At 43.7% G+C, this 13,601-nt stretch overlaps 1 protein-coding gene across 4 annotated transcripts in view; it reads left to right on the top strand.

Annotated features, from left to right (window-relative positions):
* Positions 1–13,601, top strand: part of LOC124007164 (latent-transforming growth factor beta-binding protein 3-like) — a 62,153-nt gene that overhangs the window by 24,012 nt on the left and 24,540 nt on the right. For all 4 annotated transcript variants that reach the window (XM_046317517.1, XM_046317519.1, XM_046317518.1 and 1 more), the window contains exon 2: positions 10,869–11,150. In XM_046317517.1, coding sequence (XP_046173473.1) covers positions 10,869–11,150 — 282 coding nt within the window. The remainder of the gene's footprint in view (positions 1–10,868; positions 11,151–13,601) is intronic.

The raw sequence follows: 13,601 nt of genomic DNA, 5'->3' as shown, positions 1-13,601 counted from the left end.
GTGTTATGTTTGGGGCAAATCCAATACAACACATTATTGTGTACCACTCTCCATATTTTCAAGCATACTGGTGGCTGCATTATGTTATGGGTATGCTTGTAATCAATAAGGACTGGGGAATTTTTCAGGATAAAAATAAACGGAACGGCGTTAAGCACAGGCAAAATCCTAGAGGAAAGCCTGGTTCAGTATGTTTTCCACCAGACACTTGGAGATGAATTCACCTCTCAGCAGGACAATGACCTAAAACACAATTTGACAGAGCTTGAAGAATTTTGAAAAGAATAATGGGCAAATATTGTATAATCGAAGTGTGCAAAGCTCTTACCCAGAAAGACTTACAGATGTAATCACTGCCATAGGTGATTCTACCATGTATTGATTCAGGGGTATGAATACGTATGTGAATGAGATACTGTTTTTCTGTATTTCATTTTCAATACATTTGCAAACATTTCTAAAAATATGTTTTCACTTTGTCATTATGGGCTACTGTGTGGAGATGGGTGAGAGAGAAAAAGACCATCAATTTTGAAGCGAATACTTTCTGAAGGCAATGTATGTGTGTTTAGCATTGAAGCAGGCACTGTTTGGAAAGCTTTGGGCTGCAGCTCTCCTTGCCAAGCAATCTGGGGCAGATGCGCGGGGTTGAGAGGATGCAGGTGTGCAGTATAGGTAGTAGAGGTCGACCGATTAATCGGAATGGCCGATTTCAAGTTTTCATAACAATCGGAAATCTGTATTTTTGGACACCGATTTGGCGTTTCTTTTACACCTTTACACCTTTATTTAATCTTTATTTAACTAGGCAAGCTCTAACCACCTGCCTCTCACCTGCCTCTCATTGCACTCCATGAGGAGACTGCCTGCTACGCGAATGCAGTAAGCCAAGGTAAGTTGCTAGCTAGCATTAAACGTATCTTATAAAAAACAATCAATCATAATCACTAGTTAACCACACATGGTTGATGATATTACTAGTTTATTTTGCGTGTCTTGCTTTTGCTTATAATCGATGTGGTGCATATCGTTGCTCCAATGTGTACCTAACCATGAACATCAATGCCTTTCTTAAAATCAATACACAGAAGTATATATTTTTAAACCTGCATAATATGCTAAAAGAAATACAGGCAAGCAATATTAACCAGGTGAAATTGTGTCACTTCTCTTGCATTAATTGCACGCAGAGTTAGTGTATGTGCAACAGTTTGGGCTGCCTAATTTGCCAGAATTTTACGTAATTATGACATAACATTGAAGGTTGTGCAATGTAACAGGAATATTTAGACTAATGCAGCTCTTCGTTGTGCGTCAAGCATTGCACTGTTTATGACTTCAAGCCTATCAACTCCCGAGATTAGACTGGTGTAACCGATGTGAAATGGCTAGCTAGTTAGCAGGGTGCGCGCTAATAGCGTTTCAAATGTCATTCGCTCTGAGACTTGGAGTGGTTGTTCTCCTTGCTCAGCAAGGGCTGTGGATTTTGTGGAGCGATGGGTAACGCTGCTTCGAGGTTGGCTGTTGTCATTGTGTTCCTGGTTCGAGCCCAGGGAGGAGCGATGAGAGGGATGGAATCTATACTGTTACACTGGCAATACTAAAGTGCCAATAAGAACATCCAATAGTCAAAGGTTAATGAAATACAAATGGTATAGAGAGAAATAGTCCTATAATTCCTATAATAACTACAACCTAAATCTTCTTACCTGGGAATATTGAAGACTCATGTTAAAAGGAGCCACCAGCTTTCATATGTTCTCATGTTCTGAGCAAGGAACTTAAACGTTAGCTTTTTTACATGGCACATATTGCAGTTTTACTTTCTTCTCCAACACTTTGTTTTTGCATTATTTAAACCAAATTGAACATGTGTCATTATTTGAGGCTAAATTGATTTTATTGATGTATTATATTAAGTTAAAATAAGTGTGTTCATTCAGTATTGTTGTAATTGTCATTATTACAAATACATTAACAAAATCGACCGATTAATCTGTATCAGACTTTTTTGGTCCTCCAATAATCGGTATCGGTATCGCCGTTGACAAAAATCATAATCGGTCGATCTCTAATAGGTTCCCAGTTAGTCAACAGAGTCCCGTACTCCCAGGCAGCCTGCTAGCCGGCAGGAGGAAGTGGAGGAGACTTTCTCAGGCCTGTGTTTTAAAAACCCAGTGATTATGTCATTTACTCTGGGCTATGGGCACAGCTACAGAAGTCCAGAGTCCACTCTGTGTATGTGGTATGTGGTCTCACAGCACCAGTTTAAAGCAGGCATATTTGGCGATGTGGCTTCTTGCTCTTCTACTGACGATAAAGACAAGAGCATCATAAGACCTTGTGCCTCCCATTATTGTAATCATGCCCTTTTAATAGTGATAGTAGTGGTAGTGGTGGAGATCGTTATTGTGGTGTAATGTTGTTTTTGTCGTTGTCCTTTTGATGGTATTTCTGCAGGAGGTGTGGAGAAATTAAAATGGAGTTATTTGATGTGGGTTGTGGAACTTATTGGCATTATAGGAATCATACATTGATTGCTAGTGACCCATAATGTGTCATTCTCTTATCATTATATTATTATATATTATTATTATTATATTATTATCATCTATTTTATCTGTTACCACTAGTACAATATTTGTAATGCTGAGTTGTACTAACAATGAGAACTTTCCTGTGGTTACATATAGAGGGTTTCACTTAATAATAGTATTTTCTGATGGTTTGGCAAATACTCTCTCCTCTTTAACACCATACATTTTTAAGGCATATAATCATACTCTCATAATCACTGACTCAGGGATGGAGTTCTTTGATGGGGTGGTCGCCACAAAAAAAGAATTGAACTCATCGTGAGGGGCAGCCGTGGCTCGTGGGTCTGCGTACCCACATCCATTCCCACACGTGCAGTCAATGCCTGCCCTAGCCTAAGTCAAATTGACCAAAAAAATGTTTAAAGTTCATTTCCTGAAATGTACACATTTCGCCATGGGGCATAGAGAAAATGTTCCAGTTTGGAATGAAGCTTGCTGCAATGCTCCACTTTTTGCCATGGGGCGGAGAAAATATGTTGCAATTGTATAACTAATTTCATGCAATTCTACTCACGTTTTCATGGAACAGACAGAAAAAATTGAGTTTTACTGCAATTTTACTGCATTTCCTGCAATTTTACTCATTTTGCCATGGGGTAGAGCAAGATGTTTGCAGTTTTGAATATATCTGAGTGAGAGTGACTAACCATGACTACTACAAGTTTAGATAACTGGCTAGACAAACTTGCCTAACATAAACATGTTATCTGACATGGGCTAATTAAGTGACTGTCAGTGAATGACATACTGTAATGAGAAAAATTCAAAATCTGGAAATTGAACCTTGTGTATTCTACTATTCTACCTCTCAACATTAAGTTGAGACCCCGACTGAGTTTAGTTTTTGGAAATTGATCCGCGGGCCTACAAAAGGGGGGCTGCCAGTTGCCTATCCCTGCTTTAAAGGATGATATTTGTTAAGCCATGAGAAGCTGGCCAGCCTTACTGACCCACTGACATATTTCAGATGGTCTTCTAAGAAACATAAGCTTTCAGATGTACACCGGGACGTAGACTAGCTGTTGAACTGGAGCGTTATAAACTATCATTTGTTCATTTTGAGCTGGGAATATTTGAGACGGGAGAATGAGGCTGTGGTTGGATGTGAGGCTGAAGTGGGAGGCGGTCAGGCTGCTGCGTCATCTCCAGACAGACAGAAGTGCGTGGGTGGGAGGCCACACTCCGAGCCAAACCCCAAACACACAAACAGCGTACAGACAGGCAGGAGATCCCCTCTACTAAAGCTCATGCTGAGGTCTGGGGGAAGTACGACTTTTTCTGGTTTTACATGCACTGTATGAACTGTGATGCAGTGATGTGAGAGAGCTCTGAGCTTTCATCTCTTCAGCTAGGTTTCATTTGAATGGGCATTTCGTTGAACCTATTGTTGCTCCTGGGGCTATTTTCACTGGAAAATAAAATAGAATGGTCCTTGCTCAATCTGGAGTGTAGAAACGTCCAAGTCTTGAGTTAGTAAAGTAATTGTTGAAATATTTTCCTCGGCTAAAACTCTTCCCCCCCCTATTGTCCTCAAACCTGGTTGATTGGAATGAAAACCTAGCAACCAGTAATTGGTCTGAAATAACATAATTAAACATTCCAAAATGTGTCAGTATTTCTGTGTATGTACAGTATGGTACATATCGGTCTACGTTAGTGCAACCCGGACTCAGGGGTAGACATAACATAGAAATGTAAATCCAGGACACTCCAATTGGTATATGTTACGTTTCATATGGTATATATTAATTTGTGGATGACCATCATCCATTTCATATGAAATGTTATGAATTACAATTTCTATGATATGTTACGTATTGCAATTTGTACAATATGTTACAAATTGCAATTCGTTCTATATGTTGCGAATTCCAATTTGTTGTGGCTAACGTTAGCTAGGTGACTAGGTGGCGGGTTAAGGATAAGATTTAAGGTTAGGTTTAAGCTTAGGATTAAGGTTAAGAGTTAGGTTGAAGGGTTAAGGTTAGGAGAAGGGTAAGCTAGAATGCTAAGTAGTTGCAAAGTAGATAGTAAGTACACTGAACGAAAATATAAACGCACATGCAACAATTTCAAAGATTTTACTAAGTTACAGTTCAAAGAAGTAAATCAGCCTCCCAAGTGGCACAGAACTCTGAGGCACTGCATCGCCGTGCTTGAGGTGTCACTACAGACCCAGGTTCGATCCCAGGCTGTACCACAACTGGCCATGACCAGGAGTCCCTTATGGCGGCGCACCATTGGCCCAGCTTCATCTGGGTTAGGGGAGTGTTTGGCCAGGGGTGGCTTTACTTGGCTCATCACTCTCTAGCAACCTCTTGTGGCAGGCCGGGTGCCTGCAGGCTGACTTCAGTTGTCAGTTTAACGCTGTTTCCTTCCAGGACATTGGTGAAGCTGGCTGTGTTATGTGTTAAGAAGTGCAGTTTGGCGGGTAATTTTTCAGAGGACATGTGACTCGACCTTCGCCTCTCCCGAGCCCGTTGGGGAATTGCAGCGATGAGACAACATCGCAATTTGGGAGATATCAGTCAATTGGCCCTAATCTATGGATTTCACATCTGGGAAAACAGAAATACATATTTTGGTGACAGATACCCTAACAAAGGGTAGGGGGGTGGATCTGAAAGCCAGTCAGTATGTGGTGTGACCACCATTTGCCCCATGCAGCGCGACACATCTCCTTCACATATTGTTGATCAGCCTGTGGAAGAGTGTTGTCCCACTCTTTGGCAGGAACTGGAACACGCTGCTGTACACGTCGATCCAGAGCATCCCAGACAGCTCAGTGGGTGACATGTCTGATTTACGCAGGCACGGAGATGAGCTTCCCTGAGAAGCTTTCTGACAGTTTTTGCAGAAATGTTTTGGTTGTGTAAACCCACAGTTATAACAGCTGTCTGGGTGGCTCGTCTCAGACCATCTTTGCAGGTAAAGAAGCCGGATGTGGAGGTCCTGGGCTGGCATGGTCACATGCCTGTTGTTGTGGAACCACCTGTCTGTGGTTGTGGAACCACCTGTCTGTGGTTGTGGAACCACCTGTCTGTGGTTGTGGAACCACCTGTCTGTTGTTGTGGAACCACCTGTCTGTGGTTGTGGAACATTTTTGGGTTCTTTTATTTCAGGGAATGAAACATGGGACCAAGACTTGACATGTTGCATTTATATTTTTGTTCAGTATAGTTGCAAAGTTGCTAAAATGCTAAGGTTGTCCGTGATGACATTCAAACACCAACCTTTGAATTGCTAAATGTTTCATTTTATTTGCCCACCCATCCCCTCCAACCAACCACTGTACTTTAGTTTTTGCCATAAGTAACCTTCTGTCGTATGAAACCATACCAAACGTAACATGTCATACTAATTTGAGTGTCCCAGATTTACATTTACTATGTTACGTCTAGTATATGAAACCAGGCTGGTTAGTGTGCCAAATCTGTGGTAATGCATCAGTGGCAAACTTTGTGTATGTTTGTGTGTGTGTGTGTGTACATTCATATCTATGTGTGTATCGTTGTCTCAGCTTGCTCACACTACAGTTTAAGAATGACAGGTATGTATTTATGAAAAAGTCTCTCTGCATCTGGAGAAGCGATAACAGCAGATTAATTTGGATCTCTCTGATGGTTCTTCCATTGCACTTTTTCTATTTTACTTCTCTTTCTTCTTCTCTCTCTTTCTCACACTCCCTCCTTCGTCCCCTCTCTCCACTCTCCCTTTTCTTCCTCTCTCTCTCTCTCTCTCTCTCTCTCTCTCTCTCTCTCTCTCTCTCTCTCTCTCTCTCTCTCTTTCTCTTCCTATCCCTCTTTCTCTCCCTCTATTTCCTGCAGTTCCTCCCCTACACACTGTCTGTCTCAGTCTAAATCATGGCATTATGAGAAATGAGCTCTCACTCCTCTGTCACATAAAACACTATGTTGAGAAGAGCTTTGAAACACAAAAAAAGTCAGTTCTCCCTCCTCCTCTCCCCCTTCTTTTCTCTCTCTTTCGCTTCCAGGATAGGATGCTGGATTGGAAAAAGATTTCCCCTTTAAATGCGGTTTGGAACATACCTGTGAGCCAATTTTGAGTATGAAATCTATTTCCAAAGACATGGCATTAAAATTGTATAATGTGAAAGTGACGTGAGAATAATTTAATACACATCCCCTGAGGATTTGGGCCAAGAATTTATATCCATATTGGGATATGGGTTTCATATGGATATCCATATGGGTTTCATAGAAGTGCTTTATAATATATAGTGCTGTACAATATACCCTAGATAGCACCACCCACTGGGCACAGACGTGAGTTCAACATATAGTTTTGTATTACAATTGGTTGAGTTGTAAACTAACGTGAATTCAATGTGAAATCAACAACAAATGTCACCATGTCATTGGATTTAGTTGTTTTTAAATGCCCTTACGTTGATGACTTTTTGCAAATACAATCAGTTTTCCATGGAGATTCAGCGTCATCGAATAGACATGTTGTGTTAAAATGACGTGGAAACAACTTTGATTCCACCAGTCTTTGCCCATTTGTTGGCATGGTAATAGAGCTTAAAGCTGGGTGGCTCTAGTGTTTCAGATGATCTACGCTAGGTCATTCTGACACTGTCTGCTACCCACTAAACGGAGTGGGACATTTTCACCTCTGCAGACATTCTGTGCCCAGTTGGGTTTCATAATTCAGGGATGCAGTGGAACACATGTTATCATGACTGGATCATAACAGTGTCACGACTTCCGCTGAAGTCGGTCCCTCTCCTTGTTCGGGCAGCGTTCGGCGGTCGACGTCACCGGCCTTCTAGCCATCGCCGATCCACTTTTCATTTTCCATTTGTTTTGTCTTTATTTTACACACCTGGTTTCAATTCCCCAATTACATGTTCATTATTTAACCCTCTGTCTTCCCCATGGTTTTTGTGCGTAATTGTTTTATTTATGTTCGGTTCGTTATTGTGGGCTCGGTATTACGACATGATAGTGGAATATTCGAGTAAAGTTACTTGTGTTACTCATCTCTGCTGTCCTGCGCCTGACTCCTCTGCACCAGCTACACTCAGACCATTACAAACAGTCCCACATCGTCTCACTCACTCAGACAGTCTGCAGAAAGCATTAGTCCATGTGTATTACACCCATGTCTTTCTAACTGCCCTGGGTTGGTTTAGATAGACGAAGCAGATGTGGGAGAGAGTCTAGTTTAAACCCCTCCTGTATACTGTAAGAGGACCAGTTTGAGTCCTGGCCTCCTGATCCATTCAGTGTGGTGTAGACTGATTAGTGGACTTGGAGGTCCACCCTCTCTACCTGATTAGTTACTGTATTTGGTGAGTCACCAGTCCTCCACCCAACTACTGTAGCTAATCTGTGGGGAAGGGAATACCATTCCAAATACAAGCACACATCAAGAGATGTTCTTGAAATGGCAGACAGCCCTGTGCTTGAAATGGCAGACAGCCCTGTGCTTGAAATGACAGACAGCCCTGTGCTTGAAATGGCAGACAGCCCTGTGCTTGAAATGGCAGACAGCCCTGTGCTGCAGAATGATTCGTTCACCAGATTGTTTAAAACCACCATGAAGTACAGTCTGCTTCATGGCATGTACCGATACCTAAGGGCTGTGTTATTTTTCAAAGGAGCCCTTCCTTGCTGTTTGTCATGGAGGGACCTAAGTATTGCTTGAGTGTGTGTGTGTGTGTGTGTGTGTGTGTGTGTGTGTGTGTGTGTGTGTGTGTGTGTGTGTGTGTGTGTGTGTGTGTGTGTGTGTGTGTGTGTGTGTGTGTGTGTGTGTGTGTGTGTGTGTGTGTGTGTGTGTGTGTGTGTGTGTGTGTGTGTGTGTGTGTGTGTGTGTGTGTGTCAGAGGGTCTACTCTGAGACCGGCCTTCTCCCCAAGCCTTACCAGACTTTTCCTATGTTGTCTCTCCAGTCTCTGTGGGTTTTAGTTGTATAGTCGGGTTTGGATGGAGGTTACACCCCTGTCTTTCTTTCTCTCTCTTTTTCTCTTTCTTCCCAATCGTATCTTGTATTTGTATTTATTATGGATCATTAGCTGCTGCCTTGCTCTTCCTGGGGTCCAGCAAAATGAAGGCAGTTATACATTTGAAAAACATTACAACACATTCATAACAGATTTCACAACATGTTAAGTGTGTTCCCTCAGGCCTCTACTCTACTACCACATATCTATAACACAAAATCCATGTGTACATGTGTGTATAGTCCGTATGTTATTGTGTGTTTGTATGCATGTGTACATGTGTGTATAGTCCGTATGTTATTGTGTGTTTGTATGCATGTGTACATGTGTGTATAGTCTGTATGTTATTGTGTGTTTGTATGCATGTGTCGATGTTTGTGTTGCTTTACAGGCCCTGCTGTTCCATAACGTGTATTTTATCTGTTTTTTAAATGTAATTTTACTGCTTTGATCAGTTACTTGATATGGAATAGAGTTCCATGTAGTCAAGGCTTTATGTAGTACTGTGCGCCTCCCATAGTCTCTCTCTCTCTCTCTCTCTCTCTCTCTCTCTCTCTCTCTCTCTCTCTCTCTCGCTCTCTCTCTTTCTCTCTCTCTCTCTCTCTCTCTCTCTCTCTCTCTCTCTCTCTCTCTCTCTCTCTCTCTCTCTCTCTTTCCAGCTTTCTATACTGAGACAAAAAATCAGCCAGACACACATCTGGAGAGCTCTGCTCTCCACTCTCCCTTTTAGGGAAGTCCTTCTCCAGCTGGATTACTCTCCATGTTTTCCCCTGCTATCTGTGAGCCTCCCCAGTAACCGACTGCTGCATGTAGCTGCCTGCTCTGGGTTAAAGACCACTGTCACGGGTAATTATGGTGCAGGCTGCGTCAGAACAGCCCACCCCGCTGCACATTTAAACATTAGAGGGATTTCTCCAGTTGCTATTTTCCTTGACTTTCATTGGTTTAAAAATGTCCCCGTTGTGTTTGAGGGCATCTAGTCCCGTTATTACACAGCGGCCTAGACTCCGAGGCAGTCCAGGCCTAATTGCTCCAGTGTGTGGAGCTTTGCTCTGCCGGGCGGGTAACACGAACAGGCCTCCTCTCAACCACTGGGTGTGTCCCCGTCAGACATGATGAGCCGTATCTCTCTGCCTGCCTGCATCCCTGTGATTCTGTTATGTTAGACTGCAGGGCAAGACATCCAAACAACTGAGCTTCAGCTTCTGATTTCTTTCATGAACACAACATGGGACATAGAGAAACTACAACATTTTGAGAATGACAAATTGTAAAAATGTCCATTTGTTACTGTTAATATTATTTAGTGCAATTTGTGGTATGTCTATTCTAATATGTGCGTTATTAATGCACCAGTCTTCACCATTATTTCTGCTGATGGTCTCAGTCTGGTGTGTACTCTGCCCACACTGTTTCATCTGATTGTCCTTTAGGGAGAAAAGGAGCTGCTTGGAAAGGAAACACAAAGGGAAACCTACAGAGCAGTGTATATGGCATAGCAGGGCTCCTGTGGTTTCAAGTGTTTTCCATAAACCAGGAAAAAGCGGTCATTCGTATCAATATTCTGCTCTGCCCTAACCTAGCGCAGCATGAGATACGCCTGAAACTACATCCCCGTAATCAGGGTCATTCAACTCTTACCCTACGAGGTCTCCGGAGACTGCTGGTTTTAAGTTCATCCTGATAATAAATTGCACACACCTGGTGTTCCAGGCCTAATTCAGTCCCTGATTAGAGGGGAACAATGAAAAAATGCAGTGGAACTGGCTTCGAGGCCCAGAGTTGAGTTTGAAGGCCCTACATACTGGGCTTGATGAGGAGAAGAAAAAAACATGTTGGGGGAGGTGTTCTTCTGCACTTTTCAACCAATCGAGTAAATGTGGAGGAGGAGTTAAGATGGAGTGTCGCCTTGTTAATTAACGGCTCAGTGGAACTTAGTGGAAAACCGGAACATCTAGCTCTCAACTTTTGCTCTCTGCTGCGGATTGGCTGAGGCAGTTTATTTGCGTATGGAGCTGTTGTGATTTGACCGTGGCATTTAGTCCCGAAATCCAAAGTGACTCATACTGGAAGCTGCAGACATCAGGGTTTTGTTTTGGATCGATGTTCCTGCTGTTGTAGAAGTCCCAACTGTTCCCTGTTTAAAATAATGCTCCAAATGAAAAAGGGATGACATTACATGATGTTGATGGACGATGTTTGACATGTGCTCTGTTTCTCCTTTCCTATACTACTCATGGCTTGGTGATGTGTTTGAGATTTTGTTCAATAGCAACACCTTTTTCTCTCTACTTGTCTTTCTAGTTGTGTGTCCACTGACCTGTATGAATGGAGGGGTGTGCAGCTCGCGGACCCACTGCCTGTGCCCGCCAGGTTTCACTGGTCGGCTGTGCCAGTTCCCGCTACGGCAGATGCCCGAGGCCCAGGCGGCGCGAGGCAACAAGCAGCCCGTATACACCCTGTCGGTGCTGTCAGACGGCCAGAGCCAGGGAGAGCAGGCGGCCATGGGGCGACCACAGCTGACACAGACCCACTCTGTGTTCACCCTGCCCCTGGCACAGGGGGCAGGTCACCACTCATCAGAAGGTACCCATCATGTCAAACTGTTGTCACCGCAACCACAGCCACATTTCTGTATATTTTCATTCCTGTGCCCATATACAGTGGCAAGAAAAAGTATGTGAACCCTTTGTTTTAATAACAGAAATAACCTCAACCAACCATTTTCTGTAGTTGCAGATCAGAACGGCACAAAGGTCAGGAGGAATTTTGGACCGTTCCTCTTTACAAAACTGTTTCAGTTCAGCAATATTCTGAGATGTCTGGTGTGAACCGCTCTCTTGAGGTCATGCCACAGTATCTCAATCGGGTTGAGGTCAGGACTCTGACTGGGCCTTTCCAGAAAGCATATTTTTCTCTGTTGAAGCCATTCTGTTGTTGATTTACTTCTGTGTTTTGTGTCGTTGTTCTGTTGCATCACCCAACGTCTGTTGAGCGTCAATTGGCAGACAGATAGCCTTACATTCTCCTGCAAAATGTCTTGATAAACTTGGGAATTCATTTTTCTGTCGATGATAGCAAGCTGTCCAGGCCCTGAGGCAGCAAAGCAGCCCCAAACCATGATGCTCCCTCCACCATACTTTACAGTTGGAATGAGGTTTAGATGTTGGTGTGCTGTGCCTTTTTATCTCCACACATAGTGTTGTGTGTTCCTTCCAAACAACTCAACTTTAGTTTCATCTGTCCACAGAATATTTTGCCATCTGGAACATCCAGATGCTCTTTTGCGAACTTCAGACGTGCAGCAATGTTGTTTTTGGACAGCAGTGGATTCTTCCGTGGTGTCCTCCCATGAACACCATTATTGTTTAGTGTTTAACGTATCATACACTCATTAACAGAGATGTTAGCATGTTCCATAGATTTATTTAAGTCTTTAGCTAACACTTAACCTCATTGAGCATTCTGCACTGTGCTCTTGCAGTCATCTTTGCAGGACGGCCACTCCTAGGGAGAGTAGCAACCGTGCTTAACTTTCTCCATTTATAGACAATGTGTCTTACCGTGGACACCATGTGCTTCAGTGAAGCAGTAACCCTCTCCCTGAGATACTTTTCTAACCCTTTCCAGCTTTATGCAAGTCATCAATTCATCATCTTGGGTCTTCTGAGATCTCTTTTGTTCGAGGCATGGTTCACATCAGGCAATGCTTCTTGTGAATAGCAAACTCAAATTTTGTGAATGTTTTTTATAGGGCAGGGCAGCTCTATCCAACATCTCCTATCTCATCTCAATGATTGTACTTCAGGTTAGCTGACTCCTGACTCCAGCTGACTCCAAAGTCATTAGCCTAGGGTGTAATGTCCTTCGTTAAATGAAGACCAAGGTGCAGCGTGGTAGGCGTACATTTTCTTTCATTTGAAATGTTCCACCAAAAACACATGCAACATATACAACACACAAAGACAAGATCACACAACAGAAGGTGGGAAAAAGGGCTGCCTAAGTATGATCCCCAATCAGAGACAACGATACACAATTGCCTCTGATTGGGAACCATACTCGGCCAACAAAGAAATATAAACATAGATTTCCCACCCTAGTCACATCCTGACCTACCAAATAGAGAATTTAAAGGATCTCTAAGGTCAGGGTGTGGCAGTACCCCCACCCAAAGGTGCGGACTCCCGGTCGCAAACCTGAACCTATAGGGGAGGGTCCAGGCGGGCATCTACCCTCGGTGGCGGCTCCGGTTCGGGACATAGCCCCCGCTCCCTACACTGATCACTCCGCTTTTGTGGAACCGGACCGTGGATCGACGCCGGAGACTCAGGACCGTGAATCGTTGCCGGGGGAACCGGATCATGGATCATCGCCGGAGGCTCCGAACTGGGAACCACTGCTGGACGCTCCGGACTGCAGATCGTCGCCGGAGAGAGGAGCTGGAGGCTCTGGACGGCAGATTGTCGCTGGAGAGAGGAGCTGGAGGCTCTGGACTGCATACCGCCGCTGGAGGCTCTGGACTGCAGATCGTCGCCGGAGAGAGGAGCTGGAGGCTCTGGACGGCAGCTCGTCGCCGGAGAGAGGAGCTGGAGGCTCTGGACGGCAGCTCGTCTCTGAAGACTCTGGACTGCAGATTGTCGCTGGAGGCTCTGGACTGCAGATTGTCGCTGGAGGCTCTGGACTGCAGATCGTCGCTGGAGGCTCCGAACTGGGAACCACTGCTGGACGCTCCGGACTGCAGATCGTCGCTGGAGGCTCTGGACTGCAGACCGTCGCTGGAGGGCATGACATAGGGGTTCACATACATTTTACAATGTACACTGTGAATGTTTAAATGATGTATTCAATATAGACAAGAAAAATACAATAACTTGTGTGCTATAAGTTAAGCAGACTGTGCTTGTCTGTTGTTGTGACTTAGATGAAGATCAGATAACATTTTATGATCAATTTATGCAGAAATCCAGATAATTCCAAAGGGTTCACATACTTTTTCTCGCCACTGTAGAAGTTTATTTTGGGTGACATTATATA

This window comes from Oncorhynchus gorbuscha, linkage group LG20, assembly GCF_021184085.1.
Source record: "Oncorhynchus gorbuscha isolate QuinsamMale2020 ecotype Even-year linkage group LG20, OgorEven_v1.0, whole genome shotgun sequence".
In the NCBI taxonomy this organism is placed as follows: Eukaryota; Metazoa; Chordata; class Actinopteri; order Salmoniformes; family Salmonidae; genus Oncorhynchus; species Oncorhynchus gorbuscha.
This window is presented reverse-complemented; position numbering and strand designations above follow the sequence as displayed.